Here is a 15537-nt window from a genome sequence, read left to right as displayed (position 1 = left end):
CTTGTCATTATATCAAACACAGTTGAAAGCTATTTGATTCGTTAAATGAATCTTAACGTTGTCACTCATTGTTTTGAGGAATGAAGTCTTGAAATTGTCAAAAAAACGGAATATTTCATACAAAGGTGTACACAACTATGAACAACTGGCTCTAAGAAGGACAGAAAGAGATGAGGAAGGCCCAGATGTGCAACTAAACAAGAGGATAAGTACATCAGAGAGTCTAGTTTGAGAAATAGACACCTCACATGTCCTCATCTGACAGCATCATTGAATTCTACGCGCTCAACACCAGTTTCATGTACAACAGTAAAGAGAAGACTCAGGGGTGCAGGCCATATGGGAAGAATTGCAAAGAAAAAGCCACTATTGAAACAGAAAACAAAAAGAAAAGGTTGGACTGGGCAAAGAAACATTGGACAACAGATAATTGGAAAAGAGTGTTATGGATCTTAAACTCATTGAGCTTTTGTGGGATCAGCTAGACTATAAGGTGCGAGAGAAGTGCCCGACAAGACAGCCATGTCACCTGAGTATCTGGACAAACTGACAGCTAGAATGCCAAGGACCTTTTCATGGAGTGGTGGTGGTGTAGTGAGTAAAAGAACATAACTTATAATCAGAAGGGTGCTGGTTTCATCCCCACAGCCACCAACATTGTGTCCTTGAGCTATATATATATATATATATATATATATATATATATATATATATATATATATATATATATATATATATATATATATATATATATGTCCTTGAGCTATATATATATATATATATATATATATATATATATATATATATATATATATAGCTCAAGGACACAATGTTGGTGGCTGTGGGGATGAAACCAGCACCCTTCTGATATATATATATATAAAACATAAAATGTACAGAGTAGTCATAAAATACATATTTGTGCTCTTAACTACTTTTTTACGCCACGGATCAGAATCTGCCATTGCAAAACAAATGATGTGTCCAAGCCTGTTTCTAACATGTTATTGGAGAAACAACAATCTGTGTGTATATGTGTGTGTGTGTGTGTGTGTGAGAGAGAGAGAGAGAGAGAGAGAGAGAGAGAGAGAGAGAGAGAGAGATGGAGCATGTGCAATCACCTGTTGATGATGCTGTAGTCTGTAGCTTTCTGAAGATAATGTCATTTTGGTGAAATTCATCCTCTATTCTCAGTGGAAAAATAGCAATCAAAGCTGGGGCATTCCTCCTTATTTTGTGGTAGCTGTTGTGGTAGTATAGTTTGACAAAGTTTACAGTTTTTCTCTAACTATATGAACATTAGGTAATTTGTTCACATGACTATAGTCATTTATAATTGCTTTGGCACAAAATGCATTGAGTAAGCCTTGCAGATCAAAATAGTTTGCACTCATTTGTTATTGAATGATATTACTCTCAAATGCAATTATACACATGTTCATTTTGTAAATCCCTACATGCTAAATAGAACAACCAACAATCACAATAACCTGTCACACATATATTAGATACATAATAGTTATGTGGTATTGTTGTAATGTTGTCAGATGGATAGACTTAGGCTAGACGGGGAACAATTCAATTTCCTCACAATTTAGAGCAATTTATGTACAGGTAAGGATTTATCATTGTAAACAACACAGTGCTGTAATAGCCTTGTCTTTCAGTATTGACAAGTACAACCTGTATATGCAGAATATGTTACACAATGTGGGATTTGTGTAACTGATTTACAATATCTACTGTAATTGTTTCCTAAATTGCTTTACTATCTTTTATAGAGAGTGATGGAGCTGGAGGCTGATGAATCTCCACACATTTTTGTGTACGTTGATGAGGCAGGATTGAACTTGACCAAAGTCAGGAGACGTGGCCGTAATATTATTGGTCAGAGAGCCACTGTTGATGTGCCAGTCCAGCATGGAGAGAACATTACAATGTTTGCTGCCATATGTGGGAATGGTGTGGGAAATGACTTGCCAACGTATGTTAAAGATTGGGACAACTTAAAGATTCCATCGTTCAAATACAGTCAGGGAATGGATTGTTGCCCACCCAAGTTTTTTGATGGAGTTTCTCCCACCATACTCCCTATTCCTAAACCCCATTGAGGAGTTCTTTTCTGCTTAGAGATGGAAGGTTTCTGATTACCGTTCTCATGACCAGTTGTCCTTACTGGGTGCAATGGATGCTGGTTGTGAGGATATCACAGCAGATTGTTGTAGGGGGTGGCTGCGTCATGCCAAAATATTTTTCCATCGTTGCATTGCAAGGGAGGATATCAGATTTGATGTAGGTGAAGCGGCCAGAAAGAGGAGAGATGTTGTAGTTCCTGAATTTTGCTGTTGAATGTATTTTTTTCTGTACAAGCTTTCTTCACGTATTTTCGGTTGGCTGTAAAGTGTGCACATACGATGACAAATGTTTGAATAAATGTTTTGTTGATAGTGTGTGTGCCATGACTGTTTGACATCAATACTATTCAGCTGCCTACATATACAATGTTAGCAATTGGACAATATTACATAGTGGGTAACAATCACACTTTCAGAGTAGGTACACTGTCATTTGACAAGATGTCTTTTTATTTTGACTGTCTTGGTCAAAGCAATGATAAAGGAACCTTTTGTTTTGATGTCAATGATTTATTAATTGTTGGATTTATATACATTTAAAACATGAGTTAATTCTTTTGATTGAGTAATCACCTTTTACATGTCACAGAGAGCGGTGTGCTAAATGTATCATGTGATGTGTGGATTATACTTTTGACCATTTTACGTTTGTTTCAGTAAATTTGCTAAATCGATTGAGAAAAACTGTAAGAGAAAAACAGTGTCATACGCATGAAGACTGGCACGGGAAATGTATGTAAACTTCCACTAGATGTCACTTACATCTTAAACATTACATTACAGTTTGTTTTAGTTAAAAATGTAATGGCGAATGATTTCCTGAATAATACTGTGCTATTCAAATGACAATGCCAACAAAAATACTTAGCACTTATATCAATAAAAGCATCATTATACTACTTTCTTTTATCAACGGTCAACTTTATTGTAGTAAAACTAAATATTTTGTCTGTTATTCATACAAGAAACCTACTTCACATTCATGAGACACATACTTACAGTAACACATTTTTTTGGTCCTGTAAACACTGAAGAGCCTGGTAGATAATTGCTAAATATATATATATATATTTAGCACTGTGAACTTTATCAGAAACAACTTACAGCACATCATTTCAATCTTAAAATACATATGGAAACAGGACCTTTGGAACAACCACATCAAATTCAACAAAACCCCAGAAAATCTATTAATACTCAATGCTTAAAAATGCTTTGGAAATATTTTTTGCATAGTACATACACACTGTTGTGATCTTCAGTGTCTCCAAACAACATTTTTTCCTGATTCAAAATCAGTGGCTACATTTATGCAAATGAGACACTGAAAATTCCCAAACCACAAACAACACAAATGCAGTTATCAATATTAATCTATAATCTATAAAAGAAAGACACAAAGTACCATCAAAAATCTGAAAACAGAGTGTGTGGCTGTCTTGAGGCAACAGGAAGTTGTAAGGACACCATATCCTTAAGTAAACAGATTGTCTATCATGTCTAGAGGAAAGGTTAGACGGAGCTCATATTACAACATCCAGTCATGAGGGCACTCAGACAGTGTTGCAGCAGGCTGTTTGGGGAGTTCTGGTTCATTTGATGCCATCCTACATCCAAAGTTGCGACTTCAGAACATGTTTTAGTCAGAGGTGATGCACTGCATCAAGGTCTCCTGGACGATGCCTGAGAGAAGGGTTAGGTCCTTGTACTGGATCCAGTCCTGCTCTCTAACAGCCCAGACAGTGCCCACCGGCTGTAACATAGAATTTACAAAACATTACAAGAATGTTAAATAGTAGTATTAATTCATAATGATGAACAATTAAGTTATTAAAGCAAAAAATTCATAATACATTTAAAAAAAAAAAAAAAAAGGACAAATAAAGCACCATAAAAGTAGTCCATATGAATGAAATTTAAGTAACTATTTATTGATAATCTTGCCCGTCAATAGCTAGGTTTCCATCGACATTTATTTCAATGCATAGTAATACATTTTTTTATTGATAACAAGAGATGTGCATAGACTATAATGAAAACACATTTACAGAATAAACTCCTACAAAACTTCCACTATATGGCCAACATATACATATTGTGGACACCCAACATTTTGTACATGCTTGCTGAATATTTAACTTATAAACTATAGGGATTATTCCAACTCTGCTGCTAGAACATGTTCCTCTATTTTGGAACTTGATGTTGTAATATAGCTGCCTGGATTTGTGTAGCTAACTGAAAGTGAACTTTCAATTCACGTGAAACTGAAGCTTAACCACAAAAATTCCTAAATATAACCGAGGAATTCTATCTACCAGACTCATATCCATCAAAAAAGTGACTTAAATTGGCTGTGGGCAGCATTTAAATGACTGAATGAAGACAACGGATGTAAAAGAAGTCCTAGAAAGAAACACATTTTACAAACTGGACAGTATGCTCCACTAGAAGTCCAACAACAAACTATTAAGTTTAAGATTTTTAGCTGTGGTGATTTTAAAGTGATGAATTAAAGATGCCACTTTACGTAATGTTTAAGTGTGCTGACTGCTTGTGGTGCATTTGTGTGTAGTTCCTATCAGCCAGTGAACTTTGAAAAGTTGCATCTTAAATCGTCCTCAATATTTAAAGCATTGCTTCTGCACCGCATTCAACAATCAATTTAAAGTCCAAAGGTTTATTTGTAAGGTGTGGACAGTATTTAGAGTATGTTTTCAATTCTTTATGTTGGGGTGTCTGACAGAACAACGGATTGCTTTAATAAACTGATGCAGAAAAAAAAAAACTGTTTAATGCTGTGAACTACATGTACATCCACAATAATCTTACATTTACTCACTTTTGAAGCACTCTGTTTACACTTAAGCGCATCGCTGAGCTCGGGATGCACATAAGCGGTGTTGTGCCCTACTGTAGATTCGAGTGTCACTTATTACCTCCTTTGTGTGAGTGTGTGTGCGCGTGTTTTGTCAGTTTTCGTATTATAGGGCTTTCATTAGCATCCACATATCCCCAGAAATACATCCACTTAGACAATTGTTAAATGATATGCATTTTTTTGCAGCAGTGCTGTTGCATAATAAGAAAATGTGCATATAATTGTAAAACCGGTTAACCACAAATTTTTCTCAGATAAATTTAGGTAATCCAACCATCAAAAACTCACACCGCGGCATCCCTACATTGAATATACTTTTTTCATTTATCTGTGCATTCATTTTAAATGTCATAATACATTGTGTAATGTATTGTAATGAAACATTACATCCCAATCAATGTTCAAACTAGAGGTATTCACAGGTCCAAAATTTGTGCCCGAACACAAAGAGACCTGGAAAGATACTACATGGACCTGAATTGGACCCATTATTTGAAAGCTTGGACCCGTACCCATGCAGAACTGAGAAATGCCGGACCCGGACCAGTCAATTTTTCGAAAGCTGAGACCCGGACCTGGCCGGGATACACAGACCCGATCGACACCGATATCACAGCTGATTGCTATTAACAAGTTAATTTACAAGTAGTGAAAGCAAAAGATTTGTGTCTTACCTAATGTAACGTTAGTAGCCTTCTCCCCTCTGCCTGGCCGTGATGCATATAATCCATCCAGATTCCTCTCTTGCTGATTGAAACAGCATAGCTAATCTACTGATTATTTCAGCTTCATAAGTGCACTTGCTGTCATGGTGACGGATGACAAACGTGACTTGTTTAGAATCAGCTTTGCAGTTTGCACTTTTGAACTATAATAACGATTGCTCGCGCATTGCCACGGCTGCTAACTTTAGTATTGCTAATTTGTGATCTTTAACTCCGCTCTGCCGTCAATTAGCTCATTGTGGCTCCGCTCCATTTTTCACCTTATTTCCTGGCCCGCACTTTCTCATACTAATTTTACAGTGTTGCAAGTCATCAACATCAGCACGGTCTGATCATGGCTGGGTCTTCCCGGCTTGACTCGTGTATTACACATAATCTTAAACAGACCCGGGACACAGCACTAGAATGGGACCCGACCGGACCCAGCTGACCGAATAAAAACGTGGATCCGTACCTGAACAGGTCCCAGGTCAGGTCTTGGGTCAGGCTGGACCCGTGAAGACATCTAGTTGAAACCAAATCTATGCCATTGATTTCAGAACTGGTGTTTGGTTACAGTGTTGCTCTGCTCAACAATCTTTCGTATTCTCTGTATCTGTGTTGCACATGCGCAAAGAATTGTATCAACACTGATAATGTTGAGAAAATTACAAAAGCTACTTGGATAAAGATGACATGCTACATCATTCTGCAATATATGTAAATTGTCCTTAAAATATAACCAAAATATTAGCGATACGTTGATCTGGATGCCGTTTGCTCCTTCAAGAACACAATTCTGTGTCAGTTAGAAAACCGCCTTTAGTTGGAGTCCGATGACCTGACAGAATACATCCCGAAAGTGAAATTTGTGGGTTGGGACATCTGACTTCGAGTCCATTGGCATCACAGGTAATCCAGGTTCAGACACTTTTGTTCACTTTTAGCAACATTACAGTTCGATGTACTGTATGCCTACCGTCAGGTGTGCGGTTTGGGATTGAATGACATCACGACTAGTCGAATTCCATTCAACTAATGGGTGTAACTAGTCGACTATTAAAAATAAGTAGTCACGGAACTCCTAAATTTCAGTGAATAATGATTACATTTTGGTCTATTCATTACACAAGTATGGCTTTAGAAGACTAGAAACAAAGCACACAACAACAATCTGGATTACTTTTATGGTGTTTTCATTTGTGTTATTGTGTTTTGTATGCCCTTTTAGGAGCTTGATAGCACATGGACCCTATATGTTTTGTTGTATGGAAAACAACAGTTCAGACATTCAAAATATCTCCTTTTGTGTTCTACAGAAGTAAAAAATAAATAAATCTGTGTTTGGATCGACATGAAGGAATTTCATTCTTGCTTTAAGAACTTTTCCTTTAAGAGCTTAAGGGCACAATGATGACGAACCTTAACCACATTGCATTCCCACTCCATACACCTCACCTTATCTTCTTCATCAACATATGCAAGGATCACATCTCCCTTTTCAAACAGCAGAAGCACACCTTCATCGGAGTCCTGACTCTCCAGGGCAACAGCCTGCAAAAACAAAAACACGAAATGCTTACCCACACAAATACAAATCAATGACTACATGACACTGTCATAACCCTTTTTGGGAAGAGGCACTGTACCTTGTATAGGAAACCGGGAGGATTTTCGTACTCTGCCTTTTGGCCTGAGACGACTTCATTTGCTTTCTCCAACTCACTACCTCCTGTCGTATTTTCATCCATCCCTTCCTCAGTTTTCTTGGAGGTGCTGGGTAGTCGAGGAGTGGGGACAGGAACAATATTGTCTTCATCAGCAGATAAGCGCTTAAACTCATTGTCGCCATCCGTAGATGCATGCTGGGTGTCTTCTGATATAGGACAGTCTTCAGATGAAGCTACTGATTTTCTCTCATCCTCTTCAGCCTGCTCAGTGGATGCCAAACTTTGTGTCAGATGTTCCTGGCCATTTGTGTGTATGGATTCATCAGTGCTAGTTTTTGATTCAGTTTCACTGGCTCCCTCAGACTTAACCCCTTCACCCTCTGAGCACAAAGACTGCCGTTTGGGTGTATTGGGTTCACTGTCAAAGGAGTTGGATTCAGAGTCTGATATTTCAGATGATGCACTCCCTGTGCTCTTTGAAGGAATGTCTGAGTGTGTGTCTTTGTGTGTGAGAGTGTCAGGCATGCTGAGCTTGCTCATGGCAGGATGATCAGAAGGGAAGGCAGTGTTACACGGGATGGGAGCAGAGATAGTAACAGATTTTCTTTTCTTAGATTTCGTGCTAATCACAGGGGAAGGAAAAAAGGCATATCAAAGACAATAAAGACCACTAAGGTACATTTGGATCTCTGGAAATATTTAAGTTTAGCCAATAACAGGAAATTGCCAATTATTGGAAATTAAATTGTCAAAGAAACAAATAAAATACAAAAACAGAAATATGAATCTATGTAAATAAGAGATTTTACCTGTTAAGGCCTTTGACAATGAAGGGCTTGGTTGAGTGCTGATCCTCAAGCTTCTTCATCATATTATAAATGTCATGATTCAACTGAAAAATGAAACCGAATTCCATAACTCAGCTACATTCAACTCCCATCTGCACAATCTTTTTTCTTATAGTCTCACGTATTCATGTTTTGTAATAATTTTGAAAATCACATGGGGACTGACAGAAAAAGAAAGCTGAAATTGAGTTATAAAATTAAGACAACAGTGTTAATCAAAAGGAAATGTTTTGAGTTAATGAGGAAAAGCTAAACAATTCAACTCGTAACTCACTGTCTGCCTCTCTGAAAGTGATCCAATCTGACATATAAGTCTTCCATCATACATGCATAACATGGATCAAATTATTTTGGTTATCAACATAGCTTCTCTGTTTATGATTAACAGATCTTCAATTGTTATAACCATTTACACTAGAATATTCCTTCAAATACAATCTGTACAGTTTGCAATCATTAAAACACCTCCAGTTCAACAGAAAATATTTGTAATTGCATGCATACAGATGGGCATCCCACAAGTACATTAAAGTGCTTTACAGTTAGCGTACTTATTGTTTGTTATTGTACTAGACACATTTTGATGTATGAGAAACAATGCACAATCATTTATTATTCACACAAACCAAAAAATCATCTCATTCTTACCATGCTCATTTCCTTGTAGAAGACGTCCCGCAGGTTTGAGATGTTCTGAAACATGGTGACATAGCAGCTGATACGGCTGAAAGCAGGAAGAGTTTGCCCAGATTAAGTAGAGTAGTATTAGTAATCATTTTAGTGACTTGTGACTAGCTGAATACAGTTAGCCAAATGTTTTATCTTGGCTGAAAAAGTTGTACCAACCTTTGATAAAGAACAGGTAACTCCTCTCTCAGCTCCTTGTTAATGTCTTCAAAAACCTCCTGGGCTTTATTGAACTCCTCCTCTGCCTGAGAAGAGATCAGCACCAGTCATGGTCATATGATTTAGTGAGCTTTAACTATAAACTATTAACTAGTGATATTACCAGGGAAGTGTGTAATTTCTGCAGCACCAAATGAAATTGCAAAATTAAAGGTTTCCCCAAACACTCCTCCCTTTGCTCTGTAAAACAGGCATTGTGGTTGGGGTACATTTGGGTTCCCACCCCAAACTCACACCATTAGTTGAGCCAATGGTGCCATCTTGGGCCACTCAAACAAAGAGCTATTTTTTGAAAACTCCACATGAAAAATAAACATTTCTGAAGCTATAGCATGTTTAAATAATGACAGTTTTCACCTTGGTTATTTTTGCCTCGTCTCTCTTCTTGGAGTTCTGTAGTGCCTCCAGATGGTGTCGAGCTGAATCATAGTCTACCAGCTTCCTTCCTCGTTTAGCCACTCTTTCCTGCAAGAACACAGTATACTTAGACTTTTAAAGCTATAGTTACATTTCACTGAGCCCATTGTTCAAAAGGTGCCTGGAATTGTTCCCGGCAGGCAGGAGAGGCCCTAACCTCGCAACCATTCCTAATCCTTATCATATTGCCTGTGAAGATGAGTAGGCTGCCAGTAATAACTCAGGGCTCCTGTACGGGGCTTTAACCAATAAATGTGAAAAAATAAAAATAAAATAATCTTGCACCCGGAGATTGACAACCTTTCAAAAACACATTGTACAGCATATATAGCTTGAAAGGGGGGAAAAATAACTTGGAAGATCATGGTTGTGTGCTGTGACTGATTGCTCTAATGTACAAACTTTGACATCTTGGAACTGTCCAGTATAATTCTCCATTGTTCTAACAACTTGATCGCTCAGCTTCTCCTCATAGTCATTCCACAGGAGATCCTCACTCTGTAAGGTAAAGCCAGAGAGATGAAGACGACAGGTAAGGAAAATAAAATTTTCAAGCATAACTATAAACTAGTAAAAGGTCTATTTCACCTCCATAATGACAGGCAGATCTTCTAGACCATGCCAGTCAGATTCATAGATATCTTTGAGAGTCTGGGATAAACGCTTAGATGACTCATGCATCACTGGGAAGAAAGGAGAATAAAACAATACATTGTGGTGACTGTGTATTCTTTTGAAGATTATACATAATTGGAAAGTTATCCCAGCAGTTTATGTTTAACCCCAACAAGCTGTAGCAAGTAATAAAGGTGTGACTGAAAAACAAAAATTATTAAATCCTCCCATTAATCTGGTAATACCAACTACTGCAACACTGCAATGAGAGTTTCAAGCAATAATATAACTCAGCAAAAAAAGAAACTTTCAACTGCTTTTATTTTCAGCAAACTTGACATGTGTAAATATTTGTATGAACATAAATAGATTCAACAACTAAGACTGAACAAGTTTCACAGACATGTGACTAACTGAAATGGAATAATGTGTCCCTGAACAAAGGGGGTGTCAAAATCAAAAGTAACAGTATCTTGTGTGGCCACCAGGTGCAGCGGTGCATCTCCTCATGGACTGCACCAGATTTGCCAGTTCTTGCTGTGAGATATGTTACCCCACTCTTCCACCAAGGCACTTGCAAGTTCCTGGACTTTTCTGGGGGGAACGGCCCTAGCCCTCACCCTCTGATCCAACAGGTCCCAGACGTGCTCAATGGGACTGAGATCCGGGCTCTTCGCTGGCCATGGCAGAACACTGACATTCCTGTCTTGCAGGAAATCACGAACAGAACGAGCAGTATGGCTGATGGGATTGTCATGTCAGGATGAGCCTGCAGGAAGGGTACCACATGAGGGAGGAGGATGTCTTCCCTGTAACACACAGCATTAAGATTGCCTGCAATGACAACAAGCTCAGTCCGATGGTGCGATGATACACCACCCTAGACCATGACGGACCCTCCACCTCCAAATCAATCTCACTCCAGAGTACAGGCCTCTGTGTAACACTCATTCCTTCGATGATAAACGGGAGTCCGACCATCACCCCTGGTGAGACAAAATCACGACTTGTCAGTGAAGAGCACTTTTTGCCAGTCCTGTCTGGTCCAGTGAAAGTGGGTTTGTGCTTATAGGCGACATTGTTACCGGTAATTTCTGGTAAGGACTTGCCTTACAACAGGCCTACAAGCTCTCAGTCCAGCCTCTCTCAGCCTATTTCAGACATTCTGAGCACTGATGGAGGGATTGTGCGTTCCTGGTGTAAATCGGGCAGTTGTTGTTGTTGTTGCCATCCTATACCTGTCCCAAAGGTATAATATTCGGATGTACCGATCCTGTGCAGATGTTGTTACATGTGGTCCGCCACTGCGAGGACGATCAGCTGCCCTTCCTGTCTCCCTGTAGCGCTGTCTTAGGCGTCTCACAGTACAGACATTGCAATTTATTGACCTGGCCACATCTGCAGTCCTCATGCCTCCATGAAGCACGCCTAAGGTACGTTCACTTAGATGAGCAGGGACCCTGGGAATCTTTCTTTTGGTGTTTTTCAGTGTCCGTAGAAAGGTCTCGAGTGTCCTAAGTTTTTATAACTTAATTGCCTACCGTCTGTAAGCTGTTAGTGTCTTAACAACCGTTCCACATGTGCATGGTCATTAATTGACCAAGCATGAAAAACATTGTTTAAACCCTTTACAATAAAGATCTGTAAAGTTATTTGGATTTTTACAAAATTATCTTTAAAATACAGTGTCCTGAAAAAGGAAAGTTTCTTTTTTTGCTTAATTTATATCTCTCTCTCTCATATATATTTCACTAAATATGGGTTAAAACTACATATAACAGCAGAAATGTATCATGTAATGTCTCACAGCAACAAGTTTGGCAGGGAAAACATTGACAATTTGAATCTCCCAGTATGCCAAAATCACAACATGTTCACTGCTTAATGAAACTGTGCTCTTTGGTCCAAACTAAACATGTTTAGTAATAGAAAAATCATAACATTTCAAAATATACATTTAAAAATAATTAGAAGAATATTTAAATGCAAAATATGCATTTGAAATAATATGAAATAATATTATGATTTTAGTTACCACTGGCTTCCTAAAAACAATTTTAAAAGGATAATTTAAATGCAGTTGTCACTGCCTGAATTTTTTGGGTGTTAATTCAGTTGTAGAATGAGGTTGTCAATCCTTTTAATTACTGAACTGTGTGTGTACAGAACAGAATTAAGCACTAAAAGGTGAACTGACAACCGTATTTATCTGCAGTGTCTACGTGGGCCAGAGAAATCCAACAGTCGGTGAAGATTTTCACGAAATAATACAATACATTTTTGTTTGTTTCTCACCAAACTATATCTTATGCCTTCAGAACAAGACATACAGTAACTTATTAGACTTCTGAATTATTCTTTTGAAGCTTGAGGAGGTAGTCACCATAAACTGCCATTGTATGTCAACACTGAGCATTTCTTCAAAATTTCTCCCTTTTGAGTTAGTGACTGTTCACCCAAAAATGAAGCACAAGCAAGTTGGTCCTCACAATGCAAGTGAATAGTGACCAGAAATTTGAAGGGCCAAAAAAGACATCAAGGCAGTATAAAAGTAACCCATATCACTCCAGAGGTAAAATACATGTCTTCAGATGTGATATGATGGGTGTGGGTGAGAAACAGATCAATATTTAAGTCTTCTTCCTGCCAAGAGGTGGTGAAATACACAATGAATGTGAATCACTTAAAAAAAAAAAGAACTCTTTAAGTGAGAAAAGTGCTTAGGAGGGCTGTTTGAAAGTGGATATTTAAATATTATAAGAGTTACTTTTATGCTGCATTGATGTGCTTTTTGGACCTTCAAAGTTCTGGGAACCATTCTCTTGCATTGAATGGACCAGCAGAGCTGAGATATTCTCCTAAAAATCTATGTTTGTGTTCTATAGAAGAAAGTCAGTCATACACATCTGGGATGGCATGAAAGTAGAGTAAATGATGAGATAAGTTTCATTTTTGAGTGTACTGTCCTTTTAAGAAAAAGGAGGATAGCATTATGAGGTTATAATAACAAAACAGGGGTGAACTATCCATTTAAGGGGGGAAAATAACAATCAAATACCATTGCTTATGTCTCTGAGGAAACCAAATTTTCTTTCATTTTAAATCAAAACCATGCATGTCTTCTGAGCAATAAAACCATTATCTTCCCCAAACTCAGTCTCCTTTTCATATCAGTCTTCTCTACATCTACCAGTACTTTAAGAGGGAAGGTTGACTATTCTTGTAGAAATTTACACAATGAGCGTTTTCAGTTCCATTAACAAACATTCACTTCCCCAAAAGCTGATCAGAGAAACTAAGACCATCTGGGTCATCTCATCATGATCAGATCAACCCACCATCTCACTTTCACTCTCACCCAGAGGCCAAAAGCTGACCAAATTGAAGAAGGAAAATTTTCATAAATTTTATCTTGATTCCTGAGAACTTGAGATAAATATGAACTGCACATTGATCTTAAATTCATCTGAAATCTTTTCTATTTATAAAACAAGTGGAATTAACAGCTCTATAGAAGTGGCTAAACAGATTCAAATTATTTATATTGTTTCAAAAGTTTCAATCAGTAAACCAAAATGCCTAAAATACTGTACATTTCAAAATGTTTATCAAATACAGTAGCTGATGGCTGCTGTTATAATGTAAGAGAGTACCTTTAACAGCATTGTAGTAAGCCTTAACATCCTTATAGAGCCTGATGCCATCTGCCTGGTCAGAACAAGAAAATAAACACATCATGCAAACAGACTGTTGTTTATTTAAAGGTCACCTTTACAGTCCATTGCATTTTGAAACACTTATAAGAAATACTATTTATGTTTATTCTGATTGAATAGGCACTTAACATTGGGAAATGGAAAATGTGCAGTATATCATTCTTAAAACAGAAAATACATGGGTCATATGATATGCAGTTGCTTTAGAGCTGCATGTGCAAAGCTAGGGAGAGATGCATTGATATCTGAGTCACAATTTAAACACCACCTTAAGGTGGAGTTTCCTGTGCTACTTTAGTTCAGTAATGATTCTATCAGTGTTCATTCAATACAACTCACCAATTACTGTTCCTTTAAATAGCAACATTATACCATAATTGAGTGGACACCCCAGTAAACACAGATTGTGTCTTGCTTGTAAATCTGCTGTAAACCTATAGTAGATTTGATGATTCACGCTCATTTTTAGTGTCTCACTTTCAGACACAATATTCAAGTACCTGCTGTTTGTTCAAGTTGGCAGAGCTCTCTTCAAACTGCTCATCTTTAGTCTCCATGGTTTTCCCCAACTTTTGCAGGACCTGTAATAAAGGCATACATGGTCAATGATTTCAGACACTCAAGACATGATATCAGACAGAGGATCAATAGTTGTCACTGTATTGCTACTGAAACATAACCCGCCAGTCGGTTCCACATTTTTGTTTGCAATGAGGAAGGTCAGAAATGGTCGTGGGAACTATTTAGCAACAATTAAATTCCATAAAAAAAAAATATTGAAAACTGTTTATAAGTTAGGGAGGAAATAATTGTTAAAACCAAGTGCAAACTTGTGGAGGAGGTGAGAGGACATAGCCTATGGAGGAAGTGATTGAGGGCAGGAAGTGGCAGTCATTGTGCTGCATTTACACAACTGCATCTGAAACAGCACTACAACTAAAACACATCCATGACAAGTAAATCCTATGTGTGCCTGTTTCTTTAGGACTGTAAATATGAAGGCGCAAAGACAGACACACACAAATACATACACACCAAGAACAGCATGACACGAGAGAAAAGGTACTTAACTCCAGTGACCCACCTACCTTCTCTTGAGCTCGGTTCATTGATTTCTGAAAGCGTTTAGCCAGGATGCCCGCTCCCGCGCCAATGTTGCCCCCGAGGTTGGCACCTATTTTTCCCTCAGCCATCTTCACTTCTAATAAGCTGGCACAACGGCGTTTCTTCTCTCTGCCTCTGCGCTTCCTTCTATAAACTTACGGTTCCTGGGCGGAGTGAACAGACTGAGGAGTGCAAAGCGTGCTGCAGTTAGTTTCCCACTCCAAATGCTCTTCAATAAAGTGAATCTTGTTAGTTTGCGTAACGTCACGGCGCTTCACTGACTAAACGAGCAACATTCTCCGGTCGCGAGCCCCAACGTGTTTGGCGACGGCGGCAATGCGGCATCAACAAGAAGTCAACTAGCGGCACGCCTGTGTATTTAGCTATACGATTTGGCGATACAACATGGCCTTTCTAAAAACTGTCACTCAGTTTTTAAAATGATAAATAAATAACAATATTTTGCTGGACTTCCTTTGAAAACACATTCTAAAGAAACATTAAAGCTGATGTTGAGCGATTTTTTTTAAACACCGCTCAA

General features: G+C 38.1%; 1 protein-coding gene across 1 annotated transcript; it reads right to left on the bottom strand.

Annotated features, from left to right (window-relative positions):
• Positions 1–2642: 2642 nt before the first annotated feature.
• LOC127653569 (bridging integrator 2-like) lies at positions 2643–15328 on the bottom strand. Its single transcript, XM_052140282.1, has 12 exons — positions 14981–15328; positions 14393–14473; positions 13830–13884; positions 10150–10244; positions 9964–10059; positions 9502–9609; positions 9085–9170; positions 8887–8962; positions 8200–8282; positions 7370–8012; positions 7179–7274; positions 2643–3888 (listed from the first exon to the last, which is right to left on the bottom strand). The coding sequence occupies exons 1-12, from the start codon at positions 15083–15085 to the stop codon at positions 3775–3777; spliced, it is 1638 nt and encodes a 545-aa protein (XP_051996242.1). The 5' UTR covers positions 15086–15328; the 3' UTR covers positions 2643–3774.
• Positions 15329–15537: the final 209 nt, after the last annotated feature.

The sequence above is a fragment of the Xyrauchen texanus genome, chromosome 13 (genome assembly GCF_025860055.1).
Source record: "Xyrauchen texanus isolate HMW12.3.18 chromosome 13, RBS_HiC_50CHRs, whole genome shotgun sequence".
In the NCBI taxonomy this organism is placed as follows: Eukaryota; Metazoa; Chordata; class Actinopteri; order Cypriniformes; family Catostomidae; genus Xyrauchen; species Xyrauchen texanus.
Note: the sequence above shows the minus strand (reverse complement) of the source record. Positions and strands in the feature narration are given on the sequence as shown.

Bases quoted from the DNA above. Each gene is read 5' to 3' on its own strand.
- LOC127653569 (XM_052140282.1), bottom strand. From the start codon at position 15,085: ATGGCTGAGGGAAAAATAGGTGCCAACCTCGGGGGCAACATTGGCGCG. The intron at 14,474-14,980 runs GTAGGTGGGTCA...CCTTTATTACAG, and splicing joins TGAACCGAGCTCAAGAGAAG to GTCCTGCAAAAGTTGGGGAA. The intron at 8,283-8,886 runs GTAAGAATGAGA...TTCATTTTTCAG, and splicing joins TCTACAAGGAAATGAGCATG to TTGAATCATGACATTTATAA.